Genomic DNA, 24,560 nt, shown 5'->3' with positions numbered 1-24,560 from the left:
TGCGCGCGGGCCGCCGCCGTGCTCCCCTGCCCGCCCCCTCCCCACCCCCGCGCATGCGCAGTGCCGCCCCGCCGGCCGTTAGCGCCGCCGCGCCTCAGCCGGTCCCAAAAACACCGGTTGTGCCCCCCCCCCCCCCCCCGTACCGGCTGAGAGGGGCTGCCCGAGTGCTCCGGACCCAAAGCGGGGCCAAGGGGGCCCTTGGGAGGCGGCTGAGGTGGGCAGACGGGGCGCCCGTGCTCGGGCAGGGCTGAGGGGCCTGCGCGCGGCCCGGAGGCGGCGGCAGAGGAAGACAAAGCCGGGAGCGGCGGCTGAGAGGAGCCGGCAGCACCGCCCCGGCAGCAGGGGCACCGAGAGACAGCGCTGCGCCAACCCTGCTGGCTGCGGAGGGCAGCAGAGGAAGCGGGACCCGAGCGGAGCCAACTCGGAGTACAACACAGCGACTCGGCCACCTTTCGTTCAAAAATCAGGTGGTTTAAAATACAATTAAGAAGCCTCCCCACCGTATCTCCACCCTGAGTGCGTGCAAAAGCTTTATCTTCTCATCATCACTAGCCTAATGGCATTATTATGAAACACTTTTCCACACATTTCCTTTTAAAAACACTGAAGCCTCGACTTGAGTCTCTTACTAATGTTTTATTTGTGAACCCTGCCATTCAAAATACATTCAAAAATTACAGTTAAAAAAATAAAAATCTGTATCAACCCCAGAAAAGTCACGAGCAGCAGCAAAGTCCCTGGTGCACACACTCGGTGGACTCTGCAGCACAGGAGGGTAGCACTGCATCGTGCCATTTACTTCATAGGCTGTAATGAGGCAACACTTGGGCATTTTACTGCCACTTTCTTAAACATTATCAAACACAGAGCCAAAAAGCTCTTCCTCAAGTTCACAATCCCCATATAAAAACACCCCTGGCCTTCCTGCAAGTGTTCCCCCTGCCCCCGAGCACTCCAACCCAGAGAGAAGTACTTGCATGGAACAACACTTTTCAGAGAGAAAATTATAAAAACAACCAAACATTCAGACATCTAGACTTCAGAGGCCATTCTGAAAGGCAAGGTGAGTATATTCCACTATGAACTGGTTATAAAAACTTAAAAAAAAAAAAAACCTTTTGCTCAAGAAAATTTTAACTGAGAAGTTTTAGTCAAGCTGGAATATGGTTCCTGGTCACTTTAATCCAGATTCAAGATATGTATTAGTTTTGATACATTGTGGTGGGGACAGACATTTTATCAGACTGCTCAGGTTTGAAACTTATCTCCTGAGCACATCTCACCACCCCAATCACCTCAGAACAGGCAGCAGCTGCAGGTCCCTCCTGCAGAATGCAGCTTTTCCTCAGCTGGGTGGCTTTTCCTTGCCAAACCCCCTGAGCCACTATCTTCCCTCCAAGGAGAGGAGGCACTTCAGAAAAGAAAAAGAATGGTATCAATTTTATTACAGCAAGGATATTGCAAGACAACTGTTATGAAACCTGCAGTTCCTTTGAAGGAAGCAGATACAAAACTTCAATTATGCAGGACAAGAGCAGCCTGATTTTCATGTACTTAGGAGATGAATTTTTGAAAGCTGTGTTTTAGAGAACATACCATGCAGCTTTCTCCTTCCCTCTCCCTCATCAGGTATTTGGTTCATACCAAGTTCACCAAAAGGCCTCCTCTGACCTGTGGCATTTGTAAATTGATCTGGGGGGAGGCAGCACCACCCTGGAAACTGCTTCTAGCCACTAAGGACCCAACAGCCACCTGAGAAGCACTTTGGCAGAGCTCAAAACTGAACAGTGCTGTTTCCTTTCTACCGTTGGAATCAATTTTACTCAGATCTTCTTTCCTTTCTCTGCACCTGAACACCCTGTGACACAGCAGTTCAGCCTTGTGTGGTGGAGCTGACCAGAAACTGGACTTTTTTTTTTTGAAAGCACAATCCCTTGGAAGTCTGGCACCACAGGTCCATCAGGTGCCTAAGCCTCTCCTCACCTGGAAATCTCCTCTGCTGCTGAAGTGAGGTGACAGGCAGCAGTGCCACACACCCCTGGTGTTCCTCTGCACCAGTGCAGCAGACAGGATTGTGCTGCCACAGCACAGGCAGCCAAGGCTTCACACACACCACAGCCTGGGCTAGGCATTGCTGACCAGCTGTCCTGGGCTGCACTGCTGGACCACGAACTCCTCCGTGCTGGTCTTGCTGCCTGTTTTCAGGTGTGTATCTGCAGAGGTGGGCCTGATGCTCTGCTTCCTGCTAGAGACCCAGGGTGGAAGGTCAGCCTGGTCACAGCCATCTTCATCTGAGTGCTGGAGAAGACCTTGGTATGCAGAATCTGAAAGCAGGAATGTGCGAGGCTCCCAAGGCTGCACCTCCTGTGGAGTGAGAAGGCAGAGTTGCTGAAATTAAAAGCCTGAAGACTCCAAGAACTCTACAGTATCATCCACCCTGTCCAGCCAACCTGCAGCAGATTCAATTTGTCAGGATGCCAAAGCAAAGCCAAGCTTAAGAGCAATGAATACTGAGCTACTCACAACACTTCCAGGATCACCAGCTCAGCTTTCCCTTGGTATCAAGACCTTCCATCTCCACTGACATTCCTTACTGTTCATAGTCTCACTATCTGAAAAGATTTCCAAAGCAAACATGGCAGACTTGAGCCCAAACCAAGGCTGGATTTGACATGAAGTGTAAGACTGTGCTTGTAAATCACCATAAGATCATCCCCGAGGAGGGAGGGCAGCTCAGTTTTACAGCCCTTCTTGTAATTTCCGAATGTAATCCTTCACAAAGTTAACTCCTTTTGCCAAAAAGCATCCTGTGCTAAGTAAGTGACTCAGTCCCACCTACCAGGAGTCATCTCAAACTCTGGGTCAATATTGGTTTAGAATGATTTAAACAATGACATAAATAACAATTTGTCCCCCTCTGAATTTGTTAGCCAGCCCAACCCTCAGCACACACACAAGCTGAACAGTCTGAGCCGTGTGAAGGCTCATGCAGCTCTGAAAAAATTTACTTTATATAGAGGTGAAATTCTTTTAGAAAAGAACAGGCAAGTTGAAGCCAACAGATGTTTGTCCCAGTGTCACCTCACCTGTATTTCCAGGGAAGATCTGGTGTCTTCACTGCAAGGCAGCACCACCTGGTCCCACCATGGGCAGAGCGTGACCACAAACTGCTGCAAGTCTCAGGGCTGTGCAAGCCAGGAGAAGAGAGCATGTACAAATCATCCAAGCAATTAGATCCAGCAGCTGGAGATGCTGGCTGAGGCTGCCTGGCCCATCCACCCTCTGCTTTGTTGGAGGACCTAAAGCAAAGCAGCATTTGGAGCACAGTTAGTTTTGCTTCACAAGAAACCCAAATAAAAACAAGATCTCTGTGCAGTGAAGAGTGTGAGCTTTATCCCCTTTGTACAATGAGACAGGATTATATTGCCCAATTAGTGCTTTCACTAATTAGCTTTTTCTCTCCTATCGTCTGTTCAAAAAGCATCTCATGGCTTCTTGATCAATCACTGTCCATTTCACTCATCCTGACCATGAATAGAAAAATTAAGCATTAAGAGAGAATAAAACCTTGTGAAAAAAACTAAGACAAGAGAAACCCACACTGGCTCCTAGGGACAAACCCCTCACAGCTGAAGCCACCTGGAGGGACACCAACATTCCTCCCTGCTGTGATTACACTATTTTACCCTTGTTCCAGAAGCAAGGATCACTAACAGTATGACCTGCCAGTCCCTCTCCCCACTCTACTGCTCAATAACTTGGGAAAACACTGGACAATTTCAGCTCTGATAGTGGCAGGGATCTCAAAACATGAGGGCAGAGACAGAGCTGCTACTGCCCCACTGAAGGAAAGGCAATGAGGAATTCACCTTTCACCCAAGCAAAGAGGACACATCTGCCTCTGGACATGAGGGATTGTTTTCCATTCATTTGCTTTATCTCTCTTTTTTAACCTTTTGCCTGAACAAAGAACAATCTCCATAGCAAAAAGTTCTGTCAAATTTATTACGTCAGAGGCAAAGATGTTAGGAAGAAGCATTAAGCCCTACAGTTAACACAAAGCTCTGAACACAAGCCTGAGCTTAGCATGAAGCTGATTTTTAACAGGACTGTGGCACACTGCATCACTCTTTTGCTGATTAGGGCCTATTTTAATCAGTTTTGCATCTATTATGTAACAGATTAACTATACGAGCAAAATTATTTCTTCATTTAAAAGGAATTTCTTGAATCAGGATCTCTGCACACTTTAAAATTAAGAACAAATTAAGCCACCTCCCTCTGTGGCTCCTGCTCCCTTGCCTCTGGGAAGTAGCTGCTGCCCAGGAATCGCAGTGGGCTCGTTCAAGATCTTCATGTTTGGAGTGATGACTGGAGTACATCTCATCAGAAGTATCCTCCAACTAGGAAGAGAAGTTTTGCCTGAATACCCAGAGCATGAAGTCTTTCCTGCAGGCCAATCCTACTGTTCTAAAAGTTCAGGTGAGCAACATCCAACCCATTCAAACAGTCTGGGAACCAGCACACACACCTGGTATCACCCATTTGCATACTTTCCATTATGTACGGAACTGGGAACTTGCTCACCAGCCTGAGTGGCCAGGAGGCAGATGCAGGCATCATAGAAACAGCTGCCAGGCATTAAATCATGCACAACAACAGGGTTTGTTCTCCTGCAGCCAGCAGTGTCCCACAGCTGACATGCCACCACCAGCCTCAGCTCTGCTGGCCTTGCACTGGCTGCAGCTACTGAGCATGTTGTCCTACAGACACTGCTCCCTGGGCAGAACTGAGGACCTGCTAAACACCAACTGAGCTGCTACCATGCTACAGATGGCTACAGACCTTTCAGACAAATGGGCAAAACTGGTTTCTCACCTCAGAGTCCACTTGATTCTAAGGCCTCAGGTCCTTGAGCTCTGCTATCCTCCAGCTGCAAGGGGCAACACAAGCTGTCGATCACTTCAAGGAGAAGCACATTTGGTACTAACAGTTACATCCAAATAATACTAATCACTTTTTAAAAGTGGAAATACTTCCTTTTTTATCCATTAGGAATTACTTCCTTAAGGGAACAACTCTCCTTCTGCCCAGCTAAAGCCATTTCCTCCCATCACCCACAGGAGGGCAGGATCAACAGGCCTGGTCTGTAGGTACCTTGGAACTACAATCTCTTTGTACTGAGGCTTCTCCACCTGAGCAACAGCTGTGATGGACATGGGGATCACCATGTTGTCAATGTCATAGGAACATCCTGCTTTTCTTCTTTTTGAGGACTGCTGACACAGAGAAGGAAGAGGAAACCCCATGCAGAACACTGTTGTTGGCACAAAAGCATATTTGAAGGCACCACAGAACACAGCTTCTCTGGACCAGCTGGTGCAGTGGACTCTTCCCCCTGTCCCTGGCATTCAAGGATATTTTTGGACACGTCACACAAGCCCTATTGGTTCCATTTATGAAGCAGGACACTACTTACTACCTTGGTGGATGGGATTTTACTGGTAACTTTGTATGTATTGGGTCATCCACGTAGCAAAAATTAATCCAAACAAGGAAAGATGATGATGATGATGATTCAAGAAGTAACAACTTGGCGTTTCATTAGACTAGAGGAGCTGTGCTTGTTTCATCTTGCAAAGTAAGGGCTGAGTAGTAAAACAAGTCAAGATGGAAGCAGCTCGCCTTCCTGAGGAAGAGGATGCTGCTGATGAGAGAGCAAATGGGAACAAGGCCAGAGTCATCTGGGCTAAAACTGAAAGCATTTCCAAACTGAGGAGCGAGGATCTGAAAAAACAACCTAGGAAGAGTGGGATGAAGAGACCCTTAAAGAGTTCTGAGATGCATTTTGATAAAGTGGTCCATATACTATGGTTCACTTCAGAGCTGGATTAGACCTGCAATCCAGAATGGAAGTGTCCCCTTTACTTGCAAGCCAAAATGTCTCCAAGACACTACAGTTCTTTTGTTCCATTCTCAAGACAAACATCCTTTTGTTTCTAGGTAAAGACGCCAACCACAAACTGAAGTTCTGTGGCCACAAGGCTCACTAAGCTTGATTGCTGATGTAATATAATTTCAAAGCCTTAAAAGGCACAGGACTACTCAGCAGCATCCATAAAAACCTGATTGGGAAGCAGAGACTGTAGCTGAAAGAGCAGCTAACAAAAGAAGCAGCCAACTCTGAATCGTTGAGACTGGAAAATCCCTTTGAGATCCAAGTCCACCCGTTGCCCCAGCCCTGCCCAGGCCACCCCTGCCCCATGTCCCTCAGCACCATCTCCAGGGCTTGGAAACCCCTCCAGGGATGGGGACTCCCCCCCTGCCCTGGGCAGCCTGGGCCAGGGCCTGACAACCCTTTTCCAGGAAGGAGCTGTTCCCCAGATCCAACCTCAACCTCCCCTGGCACAACTTGAGGCCGGTTCCTCTTGTCCCATCCCTTGTTCCTGGGGAGCAGAGCCCGACCCCCCTGGCTCCAACCTCCTCTCAGGCAGCTGCAGAGCCAGCAGGTCTCCCCTCAGCCTCCTTGGCTCCAGGCTGGACACCCCCAGCTCCCTCAGCTGCTCCTGCTCAGACTGGTGCTCCAGCCCCTTCCCCAGCTCCCTTGCCCTTCCCTGGACACGCTCCAGCCCCTCCATGTCCTTCTTGTCCTGAGGGGCCCAGCCCTGAGCCCAGGATTCCAGGTGCCCCCTCCCCAGGGCCCAGCACAGGGGGATGATCCCTGCTCTGCTCCTGCTGGCCACCCCAGTGCTGACACAAGCCAGGATGCTGGTGGCCTTGGCCACCTGGGCACACCCTGGCTCATCTGCAGCTGCTCTTGACCAGCCTCCCCAGGTCCTTTTCCCCTGGACACTTTCCAGCTGCTCTGCCCCAGGGTCTGTTTCTGTCAACTAGATGTAACAACTGCCTATAAGCAAAAAGAGGAAGGGACAGGGGTAAGGATGCAAGTCTGGGCCTGTCCTTCAAGATCTCCTTTGCTCAACACACTGGGAAAACCAGTTACTCAACACCTTCCTAGAGATGTGGTTATTGTGGGATGTATTTTTTTTAACCCTCTGCTACTTCCAGAAAAACAAGAAAATGTTAAAAATTTCTTGACTGGTGTCCCTGCTTTATATGGGTAAATCCATAGTAGTTAAATCTCTACTATTAATCTGTAGCCAAATAAAGCTGTAACAATATGTGTGTATATAACTCTTTGCCTACAAAAAAATAAAAAAAGCAGAATACTGTCAATGCTACATGTGAACCCAGGCTGTCTGGCTGGGGAGCAGTGCAGCAGGCACCAAGCCAGCCAAGCACTGCCTGAGGCAAAAAACGAAGCACATAGCTGTTACTGCACCAACATCCCAACTGCAATTCCCAGCAGCTCGTTAGCAGTAGCAACCCACCTGAATCCCCAGGGGGTCTGCAGCCCCACAGCAGTGCTCAGGGAGATTTATTCCCCAGCTCCTCCTCTAAGGCTACTCCTTTTCCACAGCTTTTGTTTCAACTCACCAGTGCTGAGCTGGCAGTGGAAGGGGTCTGGCTGGCAGGAAGGGCAGGAGTCTCTGGGTACAAGAACAGTGGGTGGTGTAAAGGACCATACTTATGAGCCTGAGGACTGGGAACAGGGAAGCTGTGACTGGATGCTCCTTTGGGCTGCCCTCTCCCTTCACACAGTGAACCTGGTAATAAAATGTGAAGAGAAACCCAAGGTGAAGTCAGACTGACTCAAAAACTGATTGAGGTTCATATGAGCATCTTGGTGTTGCTTTTTCCCTTGAAAGAAACACAGGGAACAGCAAGATGCATTTATTGTAACTTAACTGAGGCCAGTATTTCTGTGTCCCTCAGATTTTTTGGTAGTTTGCAAGATGCTGGACTCAGTCACTTAGACATCCCTATAGAACAAATTATCTTCCACAGGAAGGAAGTGAGCTACCTCCTCCACTCTACCTTGACTACCTGCCCTCAGGTCCTGGTTACAAGCCTACATTTGATTTTTTAACTCCATCTCCAACTCCATGTTACTTGACTTACGGGAGGCAAGCAGGAGTGGAGAGTGTGGCTTTGGGAATGCACTGGGATCCTCTTTCCCATCATAACCCGTGACCTACTCACCCTGAGACAGAGAAAGGAGGGGGTGGAAGCCAGAGTCCAGGAGGGCGATGCACTCTGCCAGGGACATGGTGTTGGGGTCTAAGGTCTGGAGAGAGACTCTGCAGCTACACAGGATGCAGGAGCTGGGCCACTCACAGCTGCACCTCACAGGGAGGGGTCTCAGGGGCTGGCAGAGGAAAGGATAGTCAACATGGCAAAAAGGAAACGTGCTTCAGAAGTAAAACTCGGGTTCAGATCCAGTACCTCCAGACTGCTCTCTACAGACTGCAGCTACATTTCCATTCACCAAAAAATACAAAGCCAGACAAGTTTTGGAAAAACGGGGAAAAGAAACCTCAAAACCATAACCAAGCAGATTTGCAGACAGAAAAAATCAAGTCAAGAGCTGTGGTCAGTGTTGAAAGAACATGCAGGAGTGTTGCCACAGACTGTTTCTCATTCTGACCATAGATGAACTGCCTTATCAAAATTATTCAGTGTATTAAGGGACACATTTTGTGATTCTCCACTGGTATTTCCAAGCCAGGAGAGCTTCTCCTTTGCAACTCCAGTGAAACCATAATGCTTCCTAATTTTATTTTTCAAACTTCAAACACTTCTGTGCCTTTTCCCATCCTGTTCTTTCTCATCTTCCTTAAAGGCTTTTTGTAGCTCTAATGCTTACAAAGAACTTGATAAAAACTGCCAGGTGAGTAATCAATATTGAGGAAAAGGCTCCAGAAGATATGAGCAATGCAACGAAGTACAACCTGTCAACTGATGGATGTAACATCCAGCAGTTTTGTCACATCCACCCATGTTTTCTCAGAATTAATAAGTTACACATCTTTTAATCAACAGGTAACTCACAGCTAGGTGTCCAAGGAGCCTTTATTTCACCAGGATTGGTAGCTCAGCCTTCAAATAACCACAGCCCAGTTACCTCACACACCAGCTTGCCCATGGCTTAACTAAGGTTATGGATTTCTGGGGGTCTATTTTTGGGTGGCTGGTGGCTTGTGTGTTCTGGTTTGGTTTTGTTGGGGGTGACAGGTTTTTTTTCTCTGGACAATTCCAAGGTGATCAACTCCAAAAGGTAACCAGCAGAAGGCTGCTGCACACCAAAGTCTGAGGTATGATCTGCTCATTGCTAAAACTGCTGCCTGATTTTTAAGAACAGAAATTTAGAATTAGTTTCTAAACCACAGTTAAAGAGCAAACTCATGGCTTTTTGACAATCATAGAATGGTTTGGGTGGGAAGGGACCTTAAAGATAATCTAGTTCCAAAACCCCTGCCATGGGCAGGGACACCTCCCAGCAGCCCAGGCTGCTTCAAGCCCCATCAAACCTGCCCTTCAACACTGCCAGGGATGGGGCAGCCACAGCTTCTCTGGGCAACCTGGGCCAGGGTCTTCCCACCCTCACAGTGAAGAATTTCCTCCTGATCTCTAACTTAAATCTCTCCTCTTTCAGTTTAGTCTTTCCAATATCAGGGAATTTATTCTGAAATTCTACACGCTTTGGAGAAGCACTCAGAAAAAGCTGCATTAAACCAGAGTCCAACATCATGAGAGTTTTAGCTAAAAATAAATACAACAAACCCACCCATTCAAATTAAAAATGCAAGATAGTTCAGTACCTACATGGAATGACTTCCACTTACCCTCCTGCTGCAGTGGGAGCCCGAGGCAGCCTGGACCAGCTGGCGCCTCCACCACGTGCGAACCGGGCGGATTCTGGCAGCCACGCAGGTCTCGTCCAACCTGGCAGGTGGGTTCTGTGGGGTTTGCTGGCCAAACCTGCCCTCAGCCTTCCCACTGACCAGAGAACTGCTGCTGGAGGAGCTGGGGGGCAAACTGCAACCAAGAAAAACAAATCTCAGAGTAAGGGTAGGAAGGTGTAATTCTGTATTTACTCCTGTGGCTGTGATGCCCAAAGCCTCCTCAAGTATCTCCACCAGAGGCAGGGCTTACCAGCTTTCCAGTCTTTGCTGCATTCTCTCAAGGGGTATGCAGATTTCTGAACATTTCATTCTCAGAAATGGACACCGAAGAGTCTCAACAGCTATATTTTCATCAGTTAAGGGCAGAAAGTCTTAAAGCCAATGCAGATGTGGCAGCCACTAATTACAGGTTCTTTCTCCAAAGAATCATAGAATGCCAGGCTGGAAAGGATCTCAAGGATCATCTGGTACTTGGCAGCCTTCAGTGACTTCCCAACACCTGGCACAACACAGTCTGTATCCTGCTTTTCCATAGCTCCACAGAAAATTGAATAATAATGACACCTTTGCAGAAAACATCAGGAAAAAAATATCAGGAAGAAATTATTTGCTAAGGGTGGTGAGACCCTGGAACAGGTTGCCTAGAGAAGCTGTGGCTGCCCCATCCCTGGAAGTGTTGGATGGCAGGTTGGATGGGGCTTGGAGCAGCCTCGGCTGGTAGGAGGTGTCCCTGCCCATGCAGGGGGCTGGATCTAGAAGGTCTTTGAGGTCCCTGCCAACCCAAACCATTCTATGATTCTAAGATAACCCCTCAAGAAATAAAAGTGGTAAGTGCACCAAGTTTCACTCAACTATATTAGCAACTTGCCATAAACCTGCCTTCTTGGGTATTTGTCTCCTTAAACTGAACTTGCTCCCTGCCCTTTGCAGATCCCTTGTCTGTGCTGGGTTTATGTTCCTCCTACCACTGCTTTATTCTATTTACACAGGAGAGAAGCTTTTGGGTTTTTTTGAAGCAGCACTAATTCCTCCCTCTCCCAAGGACAAGGTGGCACCATGTGGAGAAATGTTGAGGTGAAACAGAACGGAAGGAAATGGGATTAAAAGCTTAAAGAGAACAGCCCAAAAACCAAGGAGATACCACAAAACTATACATGAAAAAGGATCACTTGGAAGAGCAGCATAGTGAATTATTGGGACAAACAGCAGATATCATGGCTGTATTTTCTAGGGAGCTTCTCTTAACTGATACATGCAGCATGATGGATACAAAAATGATTGATGAAAACTGGATGAAAAGCTTATTTAACAGTTCTACAGACTGAAGTTTGCTTCTTGCTACCAAGCTTCTCAAAGCCCCCAGGTCACAGGCCACCCAGGTACTAAACCAGACTGAATACTAGTTTAATTACTAACTGCATGAGAACACTGAGCAACAGAAGGAAATGAAAGTTTCCAATTAAAAATTAGCATATAGAGCCTCCCCCAGTGCTTAACAAACTATCAGAAATATTTTTATTATAGATCCAAAGCTCCATAAAAATATAAAGAGTTAAAGAGCTAACATCTAGGTATCTCCATCACCAACAAGACAGGTAATAGTTACTTCTCTCTATTGAAAACTCTAGCAGAAAAACAAGTTCTACATCCTGTGCAAGCAGAGAAACAAAAAACCTAGAAATCCACTAATTAAAAAATAATAATCAGGACACCAGGATGCTGTACAGCATCCAACATTAAGCTAGACAGCCAAGGTACACTTTTATCACCCCTTTATAAAAAGCAGGCAACTTCTTTCAACAAGCTGTCTACAAGACAGGGAACATCATATATATACATTTGGCAGGGTTGAGGTTTTGGTTGTTGCTCTTACACAACAGATCACAACTAGTGGTTTTATATTAATTAAAAGAAAGTCTCCCTCTAGAACCCTCCCAACACACACAAATTCTCATTTCAAATTTTCACAACTGAACTATATGTACAGAAGTCTTCTGAAGATCCCCTTCTTAGTCACTGTTGCCAATGCCTTAAATATGAAATTACTTAGATCAACCTAAAAGAGAAGGAAAACTAACCAGTTCAACACTCCGTTGCCTTGGCAGGGTGCTGTGGTGCAGGCTCTGAAGGGTGCTGGAGACCCACTGGTGGGGCTGCAGGAAGGACTTGGACACAGAGGGATTCCCAAAGACAGTGTGAGAGGGGAGCTCTGTAAGAGAAAAATGAACTTTCCAACTCAGTAAAGCTTCATGTGGCAATGACTCTGAAGAAGGATGAGGGCAGAGAGGAGAAAAGCTGGGGAAAAAAAAATGAAGGGGAGTAATCTAAGGAGAATTCTGCAATTATAAATAGTATTGAACTTAAATAGGCCAAATATAATAAAATCACATGCTATTTAATCAACTGAATTACAAATCCAAATCAATCTAAGTTCATATTTTAAATGCATTCTTACACGTTACAAAAGTAAGTAACAAAACAGAGCTCTTAGTTCTGTTTAATAAGCTGGAGGTCATTTTCACAGGAAGATGGCCTTATTTTTCAGCTATTCTGCCTTTTCCACTCTTCAGAAAGCTTATATGTACTAAAACCTGTACTAATCTCATAGAAACTTTGTGAGGTTTTAATTAAATACTAATACTGATTAAGAACATTTCATGGTTCACACAATTATAAACTCTCTGGACATTATTCTGAAGTATTAAACCCAAAAATAACTTTGATTTCCACATCATTACACCCCCATAACTTCAGTTCACTGCACACGTGTATCTGTTACTGATAAAATCCAAAACCACACAAACAGAAGCAGGTTTCCTCATGCTGCAGCATCATGTCACAGCTCCACCCCTTCAAGGAACCATCTGCAGAGCAAATAATTAACACAAGGATTTACTGACTCACAGGCTGTACCTGGACCACAGGGTTCAATTGGTAGAGCTTCCATTAACTTCTTATTCCCTTTTTGAACAGTTTCATTTTGCCACAGAATGTTTCAAATCTGAATGTCATTATTGACCACACCTCCTCTTAGTAGACAGTTCTATCATTCAGTGACAGACCAATGAAACATCCCATTTTAACCTTGAATCCTATTCATCACAATCTCTTTTGCTCCCACAAGAGTTCAGTAACTCAGTGTTCAAATTTTGCAGCGTATCTTACAAATATAAATATCCAAGTATCTTCCCTCAGAATTTGCAAGTGAAAAAGTCAAAGCTGGCTTTCAAGAAAAGCAGTAATCTTTTTTTGTTGTTGTGTCCTCCAAAACATGAGTTATATCCCCTGGTCTGCAGCTGCTGGTTGTGGCAGTTGGCCCTCCACAGCTTCACAGAAGTTAAGGTTCCTGGTAAGTCACTCGGTCTGGTGACCAGTAGACCAGAGGGTACCCATCATCATCCAGAAACACCAGGTTCTGAACACTACTTGGACATGTCAAACCTTTAAAAGGGTCTATAAACCAACACACACACAACATGGGCCTGAAGTGCCATCAAGACCAAGAGTCCAGCAACAGCTCAAGATCAGGAATTCAAGGTTTCCTAACCACTGCTTTTCAGGGGTTTTTATGACTGCAGATTCCATCACCTTTCACAGACCTGGAAGAGTAAGTAAGAGTCCCAGTAGATTTCTGTGGTGGAGTTTCTTCTGCAATTTTGTTTTGCTTTGGTTTGTTTCATTTTGGAGAACTCTAAAGATACATAAAAGTACAAAATTTTTTTAAAAAGCAAAATGTGAAGCGAGTTCATTTGTCACATTGCAAATACGAAGTACTGGTAAGGTTAAACCCACTGATGCATTACTGCATGAAAAAACAGCAAAAGTTAAAGAAACATTCAAATAGTACATAAAAACTGAATTATTCAATGTGATTTGTAAACTCACTTCCACAAATGATACTACTCTTGATTCAAGGCTTGGTTCAATGAAAGCTTCTTCCTTCACTTCTACCACTGCAAGATGATATATTTCTTGCCTACTCACCTGACTACTAAGCTGGGGGCAGCAGGGCAGGGAGCCTGTTGGGTACCTTGGGACAGAAGATGGAGGCAAGAGCCACTGATTCTTTTTGGAGGTCACCAGTGACACAGACCAGGGTTGGCCCTGCTTCTTCATCAGGTCTCCAGGCTGATGCTCACCATCCAGGATTACTGGGCCCTGGGGATAAGAAGTGGCATTTCATTCCATTCAGAAGCCACAACACAATGACTATTTCTTAAGTATGCTCTAAGAGCAAAGTAAACAACTCAGGAGTTATATTTCTATGGCAACTTCATTAATTCAAAATCTAAGTGCTCTCTCTAGCCTAAGGGAACAGCTTAAGGAGGAAATGTTGCTGGGCCAATATCAATGCTGTGTTTTTCCTAGAAAAGCTGTCCACAAGAATGGCTCACAGTTCAGCTTCTATATCTGCAGTCACATCTCCTCTTCATCCTCACCAGCACACACCTTGGGGCATACAAACACACCAACCTGCTTCTCCTGGAAACATTCCCTGTGCTCAACAGCACCTTACTAGTTTCTCACACCAGCAAAACATCTCATTAGTAAAAGAGATCAGTAGAAAGTAGCTGGAAAGTTAACACTCCTTACAGGGAAATTTAATTTCATTCACTGCGTAGTCTCCACTTTATAGCACCTGTGGTATCATTATGCACATGCTTGTGAATGGAAGCAAGAATAAAGCAGGACAATTATTCCATGCATTTTCATTTATGTCTGTATAAACATCATAACTTCTTGAGAACAGCAACTGTTTTACAGTGAATTAAAGATAATCATAAGCTAATTTGGTTAAAGAAACACAGCTAAGAAATTCCAGCTACTTAGAAAAGAGTGGAAGCATCTGAAAAGTTAGTGTTCTCCTGCATCTTGCTGTGGTGTATTAAAGACTAATATTACAAAAGTCTAGCCCCCAGGAATCATTACTTCCCATAGAATTAGAGTAGAATCAAAGAACAATTTAGGTAGGAAGGTAAACCTGGAGGTCACCTGCTCTAAGCCTCCACTCAAAGCAGGTCTGACTGACCTGTACTGAGAGACTATTAAGAAGGGAAGCCCCAAAACGCATTTCTGGTTTGGAAGATGGAAAGCTTTATTTAATTTTTTTTTCCAGGAAATCTAGTCATACAGAAGCAAATACCATCCTAGTCAAGAAACGAGTATTCATTCTATTTTCTACCATAAAGCTTCTCAGTTATTGAGGGGAAACATTAAAAGGCCATGGCCTGGAAGTGTCAAACTTGTGTAAGCAGTATTCTGAGATCTGAAGACCCATTTGCTTCAGATGATGACACATTCCAGAAGGCACCAAGGCTTGAAAACCCAGTGGTACCAGCAAGCAGCTCCGGTGGCACCCTGGCACTATGCCAGAGTGGCAACCAACACTTGGAAGGACCAACTTGGTGTCCTACACCACTATGGAGCTTCATTCCACTAATGAGCTGCTCTCCCTGGACAAAGGGAGGAAACCAGCCCCTCTCCCTCTCTCAGCAAGCTCTTGCTACGATCTCGTGAGGCAGACAGAAGTCACAGCCCTCAAAAGCTGGAGGCAACACTTCTAACTGGTGTAGGGGTAACTCGGCAGCTTTTTTTCTCTCACCCTTATTTTTCCAGAGAAAATACCATTCTGCCTGTTGATGGCTGCCAGAGAACCTCCCAAGCCATGAAGCAGAAGGCTGAAAGTTACTTTGGCAGCCCGAAGTCACCTGTAGATCTGTGTCTGCTGCCTGATCCGATACCCCAGGTGGGAGAGCGGGGCGTGCAGCCGGGCCCAGCGGCAGATGATGGCAGCTCTCTCCACCACCCACTGCCGCTCTGCGCCGCCGCTGGAAAGCAAGAGGTGGCTTGGGCTTATCCTCCAACAGCTTCCACACTAAAAACCAGCTGACAGACATTCAAGAACAGTTTCACTATTAAAAGTGGTTAAGAGTTTGTGGTGGATACAGGACAAGAGAGTTTTCAAAAAAAAAAAAAAGTCTCATTATCTAGCCTTGATTTACAATTCCTATCCCCAAGACAGGGTGGTCAATGCAATTCTTCTCTGTGCAACAAATCCATCACAAAGGAGCAAATATGGTTATTCTGATTATCACAAGCCAAGGCAGGAGTCCAGCTCTTTCTAGAGAAGCACAGAAACTACTTCCCTCTGCAAACTCAAGAGGTGGAAACCACAAGAACTACCTGAAGGGACAGTCCTGGCTGTGCTGCTGACCACAGAGCAGGACTAACCTGTATTTTCCACACTCCCCAAACCTGTTTGTCTGCAAGATTTTTAGTCTATGGCCTGAATCTTTGCTGCTGTAACAGAAGAGCATCACACCAGTGCCACCTACAAACCAGGCAGCAGAACACCCACGCAGCTAATACTTGATTATAGTCAAAGTAAGTATTTTCTTGTCTGTAAGTCACCATTTCATAGAATCAAAATAGTTTGAGTTGGAAGGGACCTCAAAGGTCACTTAGCTCCAACCCACCTGCATGGGCAGGACACTGATATTAAAGGACCGCATGACACATTCTATCAGGTTGTGCAGTGCTGAAGGGTCAGGCCCCTGCCCAGCCTCCCAGCAGCATCCCCATCCCTGCTGGTCAGACAGATCCTTTTGCCCACAGGCAGAGGAGCACTGACCCCACACACCACACCTGAACCAGCTGTCCTGCCCAGCACACACAGCCTGTGGCACTGCTATAACACCTGGCACAGGGATTATACCTGTTGGAAACAAACAAAAAGGAAGGTTTGATCCTGCCTCCAACAGGCAGCTTGAATTTCTTTTGCTAAAATAAAAAAAATACCTTACAGAACAACAAGATTTTTCATCATTTTAGTGTTACCATTTCAGTTACACTGCTTCCTAAACAGTCTCACAAACTACTGGTATCACTACAAACAGAAGCACACGGGCAGTGTTTATTGACAAGAGCTTTTCCACAGAGGAAAATATCTGATGGAAGGACATTCTCCACCCACAATGGAGAGTTTTCACACACAGCTCTGAATTCAATGACCCAGGGCTCTGGGCAGTTCCTGGTGGCAGCACTGAGGAGGGCAGAGCTGGCAAAACAACCAGGATATAGAGAATAACATAAGCCTGTGTAGGCTGAGGGGCATCCTACAGCAAGGTCATTCAATGAAATCAAGGCCTTCTTCTCATGCTTCTCCTGCACTCGTAAATACATTTACAATCCTAAAATGACCTTGTGGCTTAAAGACTTTGAGTTTTGTAATTTCTAAGCAAGTAGGCTAAGAAAGATTTTGTAGTCTAAATACACTTAGCATCTGACCTGACTTTATGGAGATTAAAAAGAAGTAAACTCAAATAACCTCGTCATATAAGCAAAACACAGCTCCACAATAGGACTTCAGTCACTTTAGACTTTGAAACAATGGCTAATGCAACCACCACCTCCTAAGTGGAAGCTTTTGGTGATACCAAAATCATACTTCAAAAATCTTCTTCTGCAAGTAGGAACCTGCCTGCATTGGAATACAGATTTTAAAATATATTCAGTTTAATCTTCTGTTCTTAACTCAAGCCCACTCAGATGCAATTTAGCTCAAACCTCTCACCTCAACCTGATATAATTCAACTCAAACCCCTGTTGCCAACCCCATGGTGGGTTTTTTTGCTCTCTTCAGGAAGTGCATGACCTACTTTACATCAGCAGCACGATAGCTAAAGATCAAAGACCAGGTAACACTGAGGGCTCAGACCACTTCAGGGAAATATTAAGAGGCTCCTTCTCATCAGCATGGGGAGTCTGCTCTATCTACTTGGGATCAGATGGGGCTACAGTTTAATAACTATAATTTTAATACAGAAACACATCAAAGACTTACTTAGAGCAATATATCAAAGAACAGAGCACTGACTAGATGAAGACAAAAATCAGACCTCTCAAAGAAAAACTTTGAATTTCCTTTAAATTAGAGCTTCTAGAAACAATTGGGAACCAAGGTGAGCAGAGATAAAATTCAGATGGGCTTCAAGCTAACAATGTAGCTCTGAAACAACCTCAAGGAGTCCAGTCAGCACATCCCTGAATGAGGTTCTTCTGACAGGTTCATGCCAAAGGGAAACCACACCACAAGCTGACTGACAAAACATGCTGGAATGAGGTTTTTCCACAGGAAGTTTAGATGATATGCACTCCTGAAAACAGAGCAGCACTTACTGATGCAAAGACCTTATCAACCCAAGTGCTGGATCTTCAAAGCACAGTTTACCTTCCAGCCTGAAATCTGGTTTACTGCAGACATATCCTTTTATTTAATTAATTTTTAAATTACTACCATCTTTCCCTTCCAAAGATCAGGTTGTTTCTTTTTTGCAACTCCATAGTACTGGGAGAGTGTGATGTTTCAAATGCTTAAAAACACTGGAGCATGTGATCTGTTCTCTCTTGGTCTTCAAGGGTGGCAATGCAGCCTTCAGAAAAGATGGTCATCAGGCTTGCTTCACTAGATAAAAACAAGCACTGTTCAAAAGCAGACAGTTAAAAAAAAGTTTAAAAATAACTCCAAACTGAAGATGTCTAAAAGGGAATTAAATAATAGGAAGGACTTTCCAAGAACTCCTTCCAGCTCCACTCTTATTCAAATGACAGGCTAGCAGAAGGTATTTGTGTCCTGGAGGTTACTCAGCTTGAGAGAAGATCATCACATCAGCTGGAAACACTGAGCTACAGAACAAGGAAAGGCAAACTGAAGGCTTCCTCAGAACTGCTTCTTTAACCTAAGAATTCGTATATGCACCAGTATATAAATAGAAAAAGCTGTAATAATCCATTGCAACAGTCTGTGTTCATAAAATTCTTGATTATTTAGGGCTGGGTAAACATCTCAACTTTTACATGTCAACTGACCACACTTAACAGAGAAGAACAAAGGAGGCAAATGTGCCACTCACACTAGGTTGCCTGCTTGGCTTGCAGTCCAGTTTTGAATTCCTGAAGAGCACTGTGTCCTAGCTTTACTTGCACTTCTGTTCACAGCAAGATCTGGGTTAATCTTTCCCAATTACTCTCAAAGGGTTAACTGCAACAAATTCAGTTCTGAAACAAATTCTTGAGATGCAACCTACTGAACTCTCAAATCCAGGCAAGTCCCCAGAACACCTAAACAAAAATACTATGCTGCAAAGCTTTAAAACCAGGTTTCTGCACTGTCAGTGCTTCTCAGATTCCAGCTGGACAGAAAATGAAGAAAAAGACTCCCTTCCATATTAAGGGCAATCTATAACAACAGTAAGTTGTTAGTACCAAATTACTGTGGCAGAAAATCATAACACAAATTAGATCAGATACCAGGCATTCTGAAAAAATTCAAGACAGCCTGTGGGAGCATTCGTGTGGGTAATGAGCTGAATTGATGTCACATTTACTACTACCATTATGCAAGTGTCACAAACAAGCACACACATCACAGCTTCCCACAGCCTTGATAATTATTGCTACACTTCAGTACCACATCAATGAAGCTTGGATGACTGTCACACTGATTATTCCTTTTTGTCTCTAGAGAAAGAGTTGCAAACACATGGGTATTGAAGTAAGTCACCCAGAAATTGAGTTTGGTTAAACTGACACAAGGTTAGTGACATGGTAAGGAACTGCTGTTCAATAGAATGTAGGGGAATTGATTTTTCAGTGGACTAATATTTTGAGGGTATTACCTGAGAAGAAAACAAACCCCAAACAAATGCACCAATTAGGTGGCTCAGTTATCTCATGCTTTTAAATTTTTTATGGTTGCATAGATCAGTGGAGTGTATGACTTGAAGAACTGGGACAGTACAGCCTTTGTCAGAAGCACCACTGGTGGATCTCACCTCGCACACACCTGCTCCATCTACACCCAAGCTCTGACAGAGTCAGTCCTGGTATTGGCCATGGACAGTGCTCCCTACAGGTCTCCACTCAGCATTACAGAAGAAAACCAAGATCACCAACACATGTACAGAAATAATCTATTTTAAGCAAACTTACAAAAATCTTGTTTATAGACAAGTATCTCTAAAGCCTTCAGCAGGACAGACACATGGTACTGACACTCACCTGACCAGGTAGGGCTGGTCACCATGCTCTGTGCTAGCTCCAAAGGTTTATCTGGCAATGCACAAAGCAAGAACAGCCCTTTCCTTCTGAGGCCTCTTACCTGCAGAGATTATCTCTCCTCCTCCAGCTCTCTTAACACCAAAAAAAGAAAGACTGTGCTTACTAGCAGAGAGACAATGGTGATCAGAATCAAATAGTTTCTCTCTCAAATGTTGTATCTACTGCCACTACCACAGTATGAAAACATCTACAGAAAGTAGCCTTTTGTACAAAGACAAGATAAAACAATGTCTGAAGGAAGTGACTACCTCATATGTAGCTGTTTTGATGAACAGGGCTGTCCACAGGGATGTACTAATCACAACTGACTCCTTGAGCCTGGATATTAGACTTGTTTTCTCAGATGTTTACCTGCTTGCAGTTTTCCAGGAAGCTTTTTCCCAATGACTCAAGCTCACCACAGCAAAGGAATTAAAAATCCTGGTTTCAGGATGAAACAGAAGGAAGTGCACAAGCCTCGGGTTACAGGAGAACCAGCCGCTCACTTCCACCTGCAGCTGCGTGCAGAGGTGGCTGGAGTTTTTTAAGGTGGGTTTTGTGCATCTATGCAAAAACCCAAACAAGCCATGTTGGGATGACTAAACCAGTATTAAAAGAAACTAGATGAGAATATGGGTCAAACTTCTCGTGATTAAGCAAGGGTGTAGAAAGCTCTGCACCCCAGGAAAGTGTTCCACCTCTCAGAGCACCAGAGAGGTAATTAATACTTTCTTTCACTAGGTTTTTGAAATTCTATATAACTGAGGGCAGCACAATCCTCACAGCCTGATGACAGCAAATGGGATCACTTGCCTCAGGGAACTTCAGCAGAAGATACAGGTGAGTCTCACCTGTGCACACTTCAGTTATGACACAACAGGAACACATATTTGGGAAGAAAGATACTGCCCCAGGAAATTCCCAGCAGGAGAATAACATCAGGCATGCCCAGATTTTAAAGCACTAAGCCTGTGACTACAGCTGTGTTAGGCACAAGTACTCTTCCTTTGAGCAAAAAAATTTCTAAGGCTAATTCTGATAACAGCAAAATAATGACATGCCTTTAGATGGGCTATTTCATAGGAGATATGTAGATTAAGCAACTAATCTCTGACTAAAGAGCTGATGTAAAAAGCAAGGAACACAAACGGCTGCAAAGCCTCCCAAACAACTGCTGATGTCTCACTCAGACTTGTGTTTTAGCAGTTTGTTATACAGACCAGCCATGCCAGAAATGCTCACAGCAACTAAAATGATCACAACACACACCACAGCAAATGCAGTAGCACAATCCCAGTATTTCCCATGGAAACAATCCAACAACATCAGTATCTTTTAGAATATTGTTCTGTGAGTTTGGGGTTTTTTTTCCATTTTGTAGGACTTGCATTAAGCCAAAAACCAGGAAAAATACATGAAAACACAACTCCATCTTAACACACCTTTGCTACAGATAAACATAAATGCCCAATACCCCTCTGAAACATTTCAGTTTCCATAAAAATACAAGGAAAACTACGTGGCAAAGCAGCAGGAAGAAGACAGAATAAATATTGTGTCCCTAAATACTTCACACTTCTAACTACAATAAAAGACTGGATCTGGGGAACAATTCCTTCCTGGCAAGGGTTGTCAGGGCCTGGCCCAGGCTGCCCAGGGCAGGGGGGGAGTCCCCATCCCTGGAGGGGTTTCCAAGCCCTGGAGATGGTGCTGAGGGACATGGGGCAGGGGTGGCCTTGGCAGGGCTGGGGGAATGGTTGGACTGGGTGACCTTAAAGGTCTTTCCCAAGCAAAACAAATCTATTATTCTATTACATTACCACAAATCATCCCTATTCTACCTTTCTTTATCAAACCAGGGCCAAAGCTCATCCTCCCCTCTCCCAGCTACACCTGCTGATCTAACAGAAGCTCACTTCTTCCTACAAACCTGATCTTCTCCACACCTTCACACCAAGCTGGACACAACAGCACCCTGCTATCCAAGCAGCACGCACTGCAAAGGCTGCTGCAGAGAAAGTCTTTATGAAAAGTATTCATGAAATATCAGGAAAACCCAAAGAGAAACCACCACAAAGGCACACTGCATGAAGAGCACTTGGCGCACAAATTTTCAAGGAGAAAAAAGCAAAAACTACGAAAACCTCAAAAAAGCCCAACCCCACACTAAACAGAAAAACACACAAGCTCCTGAGGAAGAGATGAGCGGCACATGAACGCTCCCGTTCCCGGCTGGCCCGGGCCCCGCACTGCTGCGCTCCCCGGCACGACCCCGAGCTCCAGCCCTGCGCGGGAGGAGACGGAAGACAGGAGAGCACAGCCACGCCTGACCCCCCGCACCCAAACACACCCGGCATCAGCCTCGGGCTCCTTCCCCAGCCCGGGACGGGACGGGGGCTGCGGGGCCGCCCCTTCCCCGCCTCACGGGGCAGCGCCAAGCGCCGGGGGAGCCGCCACATGATACACAGGGAAAGAAGGGGGGGGGGGAAAGGGAAAAAAAGCTTTTATCGCTCTTTTATCAGAACAAAAAAAACACGCCTCGGGGACGCTTCAGACGTGACCAACCCGAAAACGCGCGTCCGGAACACTTGGGCAACTCCTCAGGGCGCCGGGCGAGAGAAGAGGCGGCTCCCCGGGAAAGGGCCGCGGCTGCGGGCTCAGCGCTGCCCGGGGCTCAGCGCTGCCCGGGGCTCAGCGCTGCCCCGCGCCCTCCTCCTCGCTCTCCCCGCCGGAGCCGCTGCTGCTGCTGCCGGTGGCGTCCGAGCGGCAGCCGCGCTGCGCGGCCCGGAGGCGGGCAGTGGCCGCCAGCAGCCGCAGGCCGTGCCGCAAGACGGGGGGCAGCGGGAGCAGCCCAGGGCCCGGGAGCAGCCCAGGGCCCGCGACCAGCGCGGCCGCCGCCGCCGTGAGGAACGCGCGGCTCCCGGGCGGTGCCCGCGCCTCAGGGCAGGAGCGAACGGCTCCCGCGCCCTCGCACTGCGCAGGCGCACAGCGGGCCCGCCCGGCCTGTGACACCCCCCCCCTCGTGGGCTGAGGGCGCGCGCCCGCGGCGGAGCCAACCAGCACCGGCAAAGCGTGGCAGCACGTGCAGGGGGGAGGAGCCGCGAGAAAGGCAGCCAATGACAGCTGCCTGCCCGCCCCCCCTCTAGTCCATATAAGGCTGGGCGGGGGGATGGGGTCGTTGGCGGGAGCCATCTTGTTCGCGCTCCTTGGCTGTCCCCGCCAGCAGCCCGTCCCCTCGGCCCTGAACGACGCCTTCAGTGCAGGCCTGTTGGCAGCGCCGACCCCAGCGTCCCCCCCCGATGGGTTTTATATGCTAGCCCAATCATAAAGGCGTCTGAGGCAGTGATGAACCCACCCGAGTCATGAGAAGCCAGCGCTCAGGCAGCTCCCTGAGGGCTCTCCGTCCTGTCTGGACATGAGGGAAGGAGGTGATCAGCAGCTCGCCCACAGCTCGCGGGGCCGTGATAGGGAGGAACCAGGTCTCTGCAGCAGGTACCTCAGAAACCACCATCTCTCCAGAATTCTCACTGTAGGTCATTTGGAAAAAAAAAAACACCTCCCCTAGGCAAAAAAAAACACAACAAACCCTAAGACTAGAACCCTTTGCATCAGTGGGTGTTGGATGGAGCCAGGGAAAGCCGCCTCTGGCAGGGGCTGCGTGGGAGATTGAGGCAGCAGCCACAACCCACCAGGCCAATTAAGCAGGGTTAGCTTGACAGGACTGGGAGGGGAACCCCTAGAAAATAACTGATGACTGACCTTCCAAGCAAATCCTCACACTGACTTCTCCATTAATCCTCACAGCTTTTCCAAAAACTGGATTGACCTTTTCATATAGAAAAAGACAAATCTCGAGCTGAAATGGAAGCACTTTGTTCTATGTGACCATATTGTTCAGTATCCTCCAGATGTTCTGTCAGGGCAATCAGTCTGAGCTCTTCTGCCCATAGACTGCTGAAAATTGACATTAAAATAGTAGTAGGTCCTTTGGTTTTAGGACTGCAAGAAGGAAAAAGTTAACAAGAATGAAAAAGCAGACACAGAGGGGTATGAGTGAGCCTGCACGGAGGTCTGACATACCTGGAGTGTAAAGGTGTTAGATCTTAAAAGGTCTAAAAAGAGCAGCTGCTTATTCACTGAATGAGAGCTACAATGTCTGGTTCTAACAAAAGACAGTAAATGAAAACCAAAATGACCAGTTACAAGAAGAATGAAAACTGAACAGTTCTGGGGGAAAAAAAAAAAAAATATATATATATATATAAGTTTTCAGTCTCAAAAAACAGAATCTTAATTTTGTGTGTGTTTTGTTTTGTTTTAAATACAAACATTTTTCATGATTTGTTAGGAGCTTCATTTGGGAAACAGATCTATCCACTTGAGAGGTCTCTATTCCAAGTGTTTTTCCTAAAGCAGCTCTGCCCCTCAGGTGGTGCTGATCTCTTGGCACCTTTCCTGAGAACTTTAAACTAGCTAACTAGTTTCAAGTAAACTCAACTGAGGCGTTTAAAAACCAAATTTCCTGTGGAGATGAGGAGTGAAACCAGGTGGTGGTGTGGGCTCAGGCACAGCAGCCACACAGGGGCCTCTGTGGCTTTTAATCCATCCTGCTGTCTGTCCTGCAGCTGGTGGGCAGGAGGGGCTCATGGAGGAGGG

At 46.2% G+C, this 24,560-nt stretch overlaps 1 protein-coding gene across 1 annotated transcript; it reads right to left on the bottom strand.

The window, feature by feature from the left end:
- Positions 1-1,049: 1,049 nt before the first annotated feature.
- On the bottom strand, positions 1,050-22,535 carry LOC127381155 (KAT8 regulatory NSL complex subunit 1-like). The gene is made up of 9 exons (XM_051611030.1): positions 22,470-22,535; positions 13,791-13,964; positions 11,885-12,015; positions 9,747-9,939; positions 8,104-8,269; positions 7,498-7,667; positions 4,276-5,276; positions 3,087-3,299; positions 1,050-2,612 (listed from the first exon to the last, which is right to left on the bottom strand). The coding sequence occupies exons 2-7, from the start codon at positions 13,920-13,922 to the stop codon at positions 5,067-5,069; spliced, it is 1,002 nt and encodes a 333-aa protein (XP_051466990.1). The 5' UTR covers positions 13,923-13,964; positions 22,470-22,535; the 3' UTR covers positions 1,050-2,612; positions 3,087-3,299; positions 4,276-5,066.
- Between the last annotated feature and the right edge of the window lie 2,025 nt (positions 22,536-24,560).

Source organism: Apus apus, chromosome 2 (assembly GCF_020740795.1).
Source record: "Apus apus isolate bApuApu2 chromosome 2, bApuApu2.pri.cur, whole genome shotgun sequence".
NCBI classification, from domain to species: domain Eukaryota; kingdom Metazoa; phylum Chordata; class Aves; order Apodiformes; family Apodidae; genus Apus; species Apus apus.
This window is presented reverse-complemented; position numbering and strand designations above follow the sequence as displayed.

Coding starts and splice junctions, on each gene's coding strand:
- LOC127381155 (XM_051611030.1), bottom strand. CDS start 13,922: ATGAAGAAGCAGGGCCAACCCTGGTCTGTGTCACTGGTGACCTCCAAA. Junction 8,270..9,746: donor GCTCCCACTGCAGCAGGAGG/GTAAGTGGAAGT, acceptor TTCCTCTGCCAG/CCCCTGAGACCCCTCCCTGT. Junction 7,668..8,103: donor CCTCCTTTCTCTGTCTCAGG/GTGAGTAGGTCA, acceptor TTTTATTACCAG/GTTCACTGTGTGAAGGGAGA.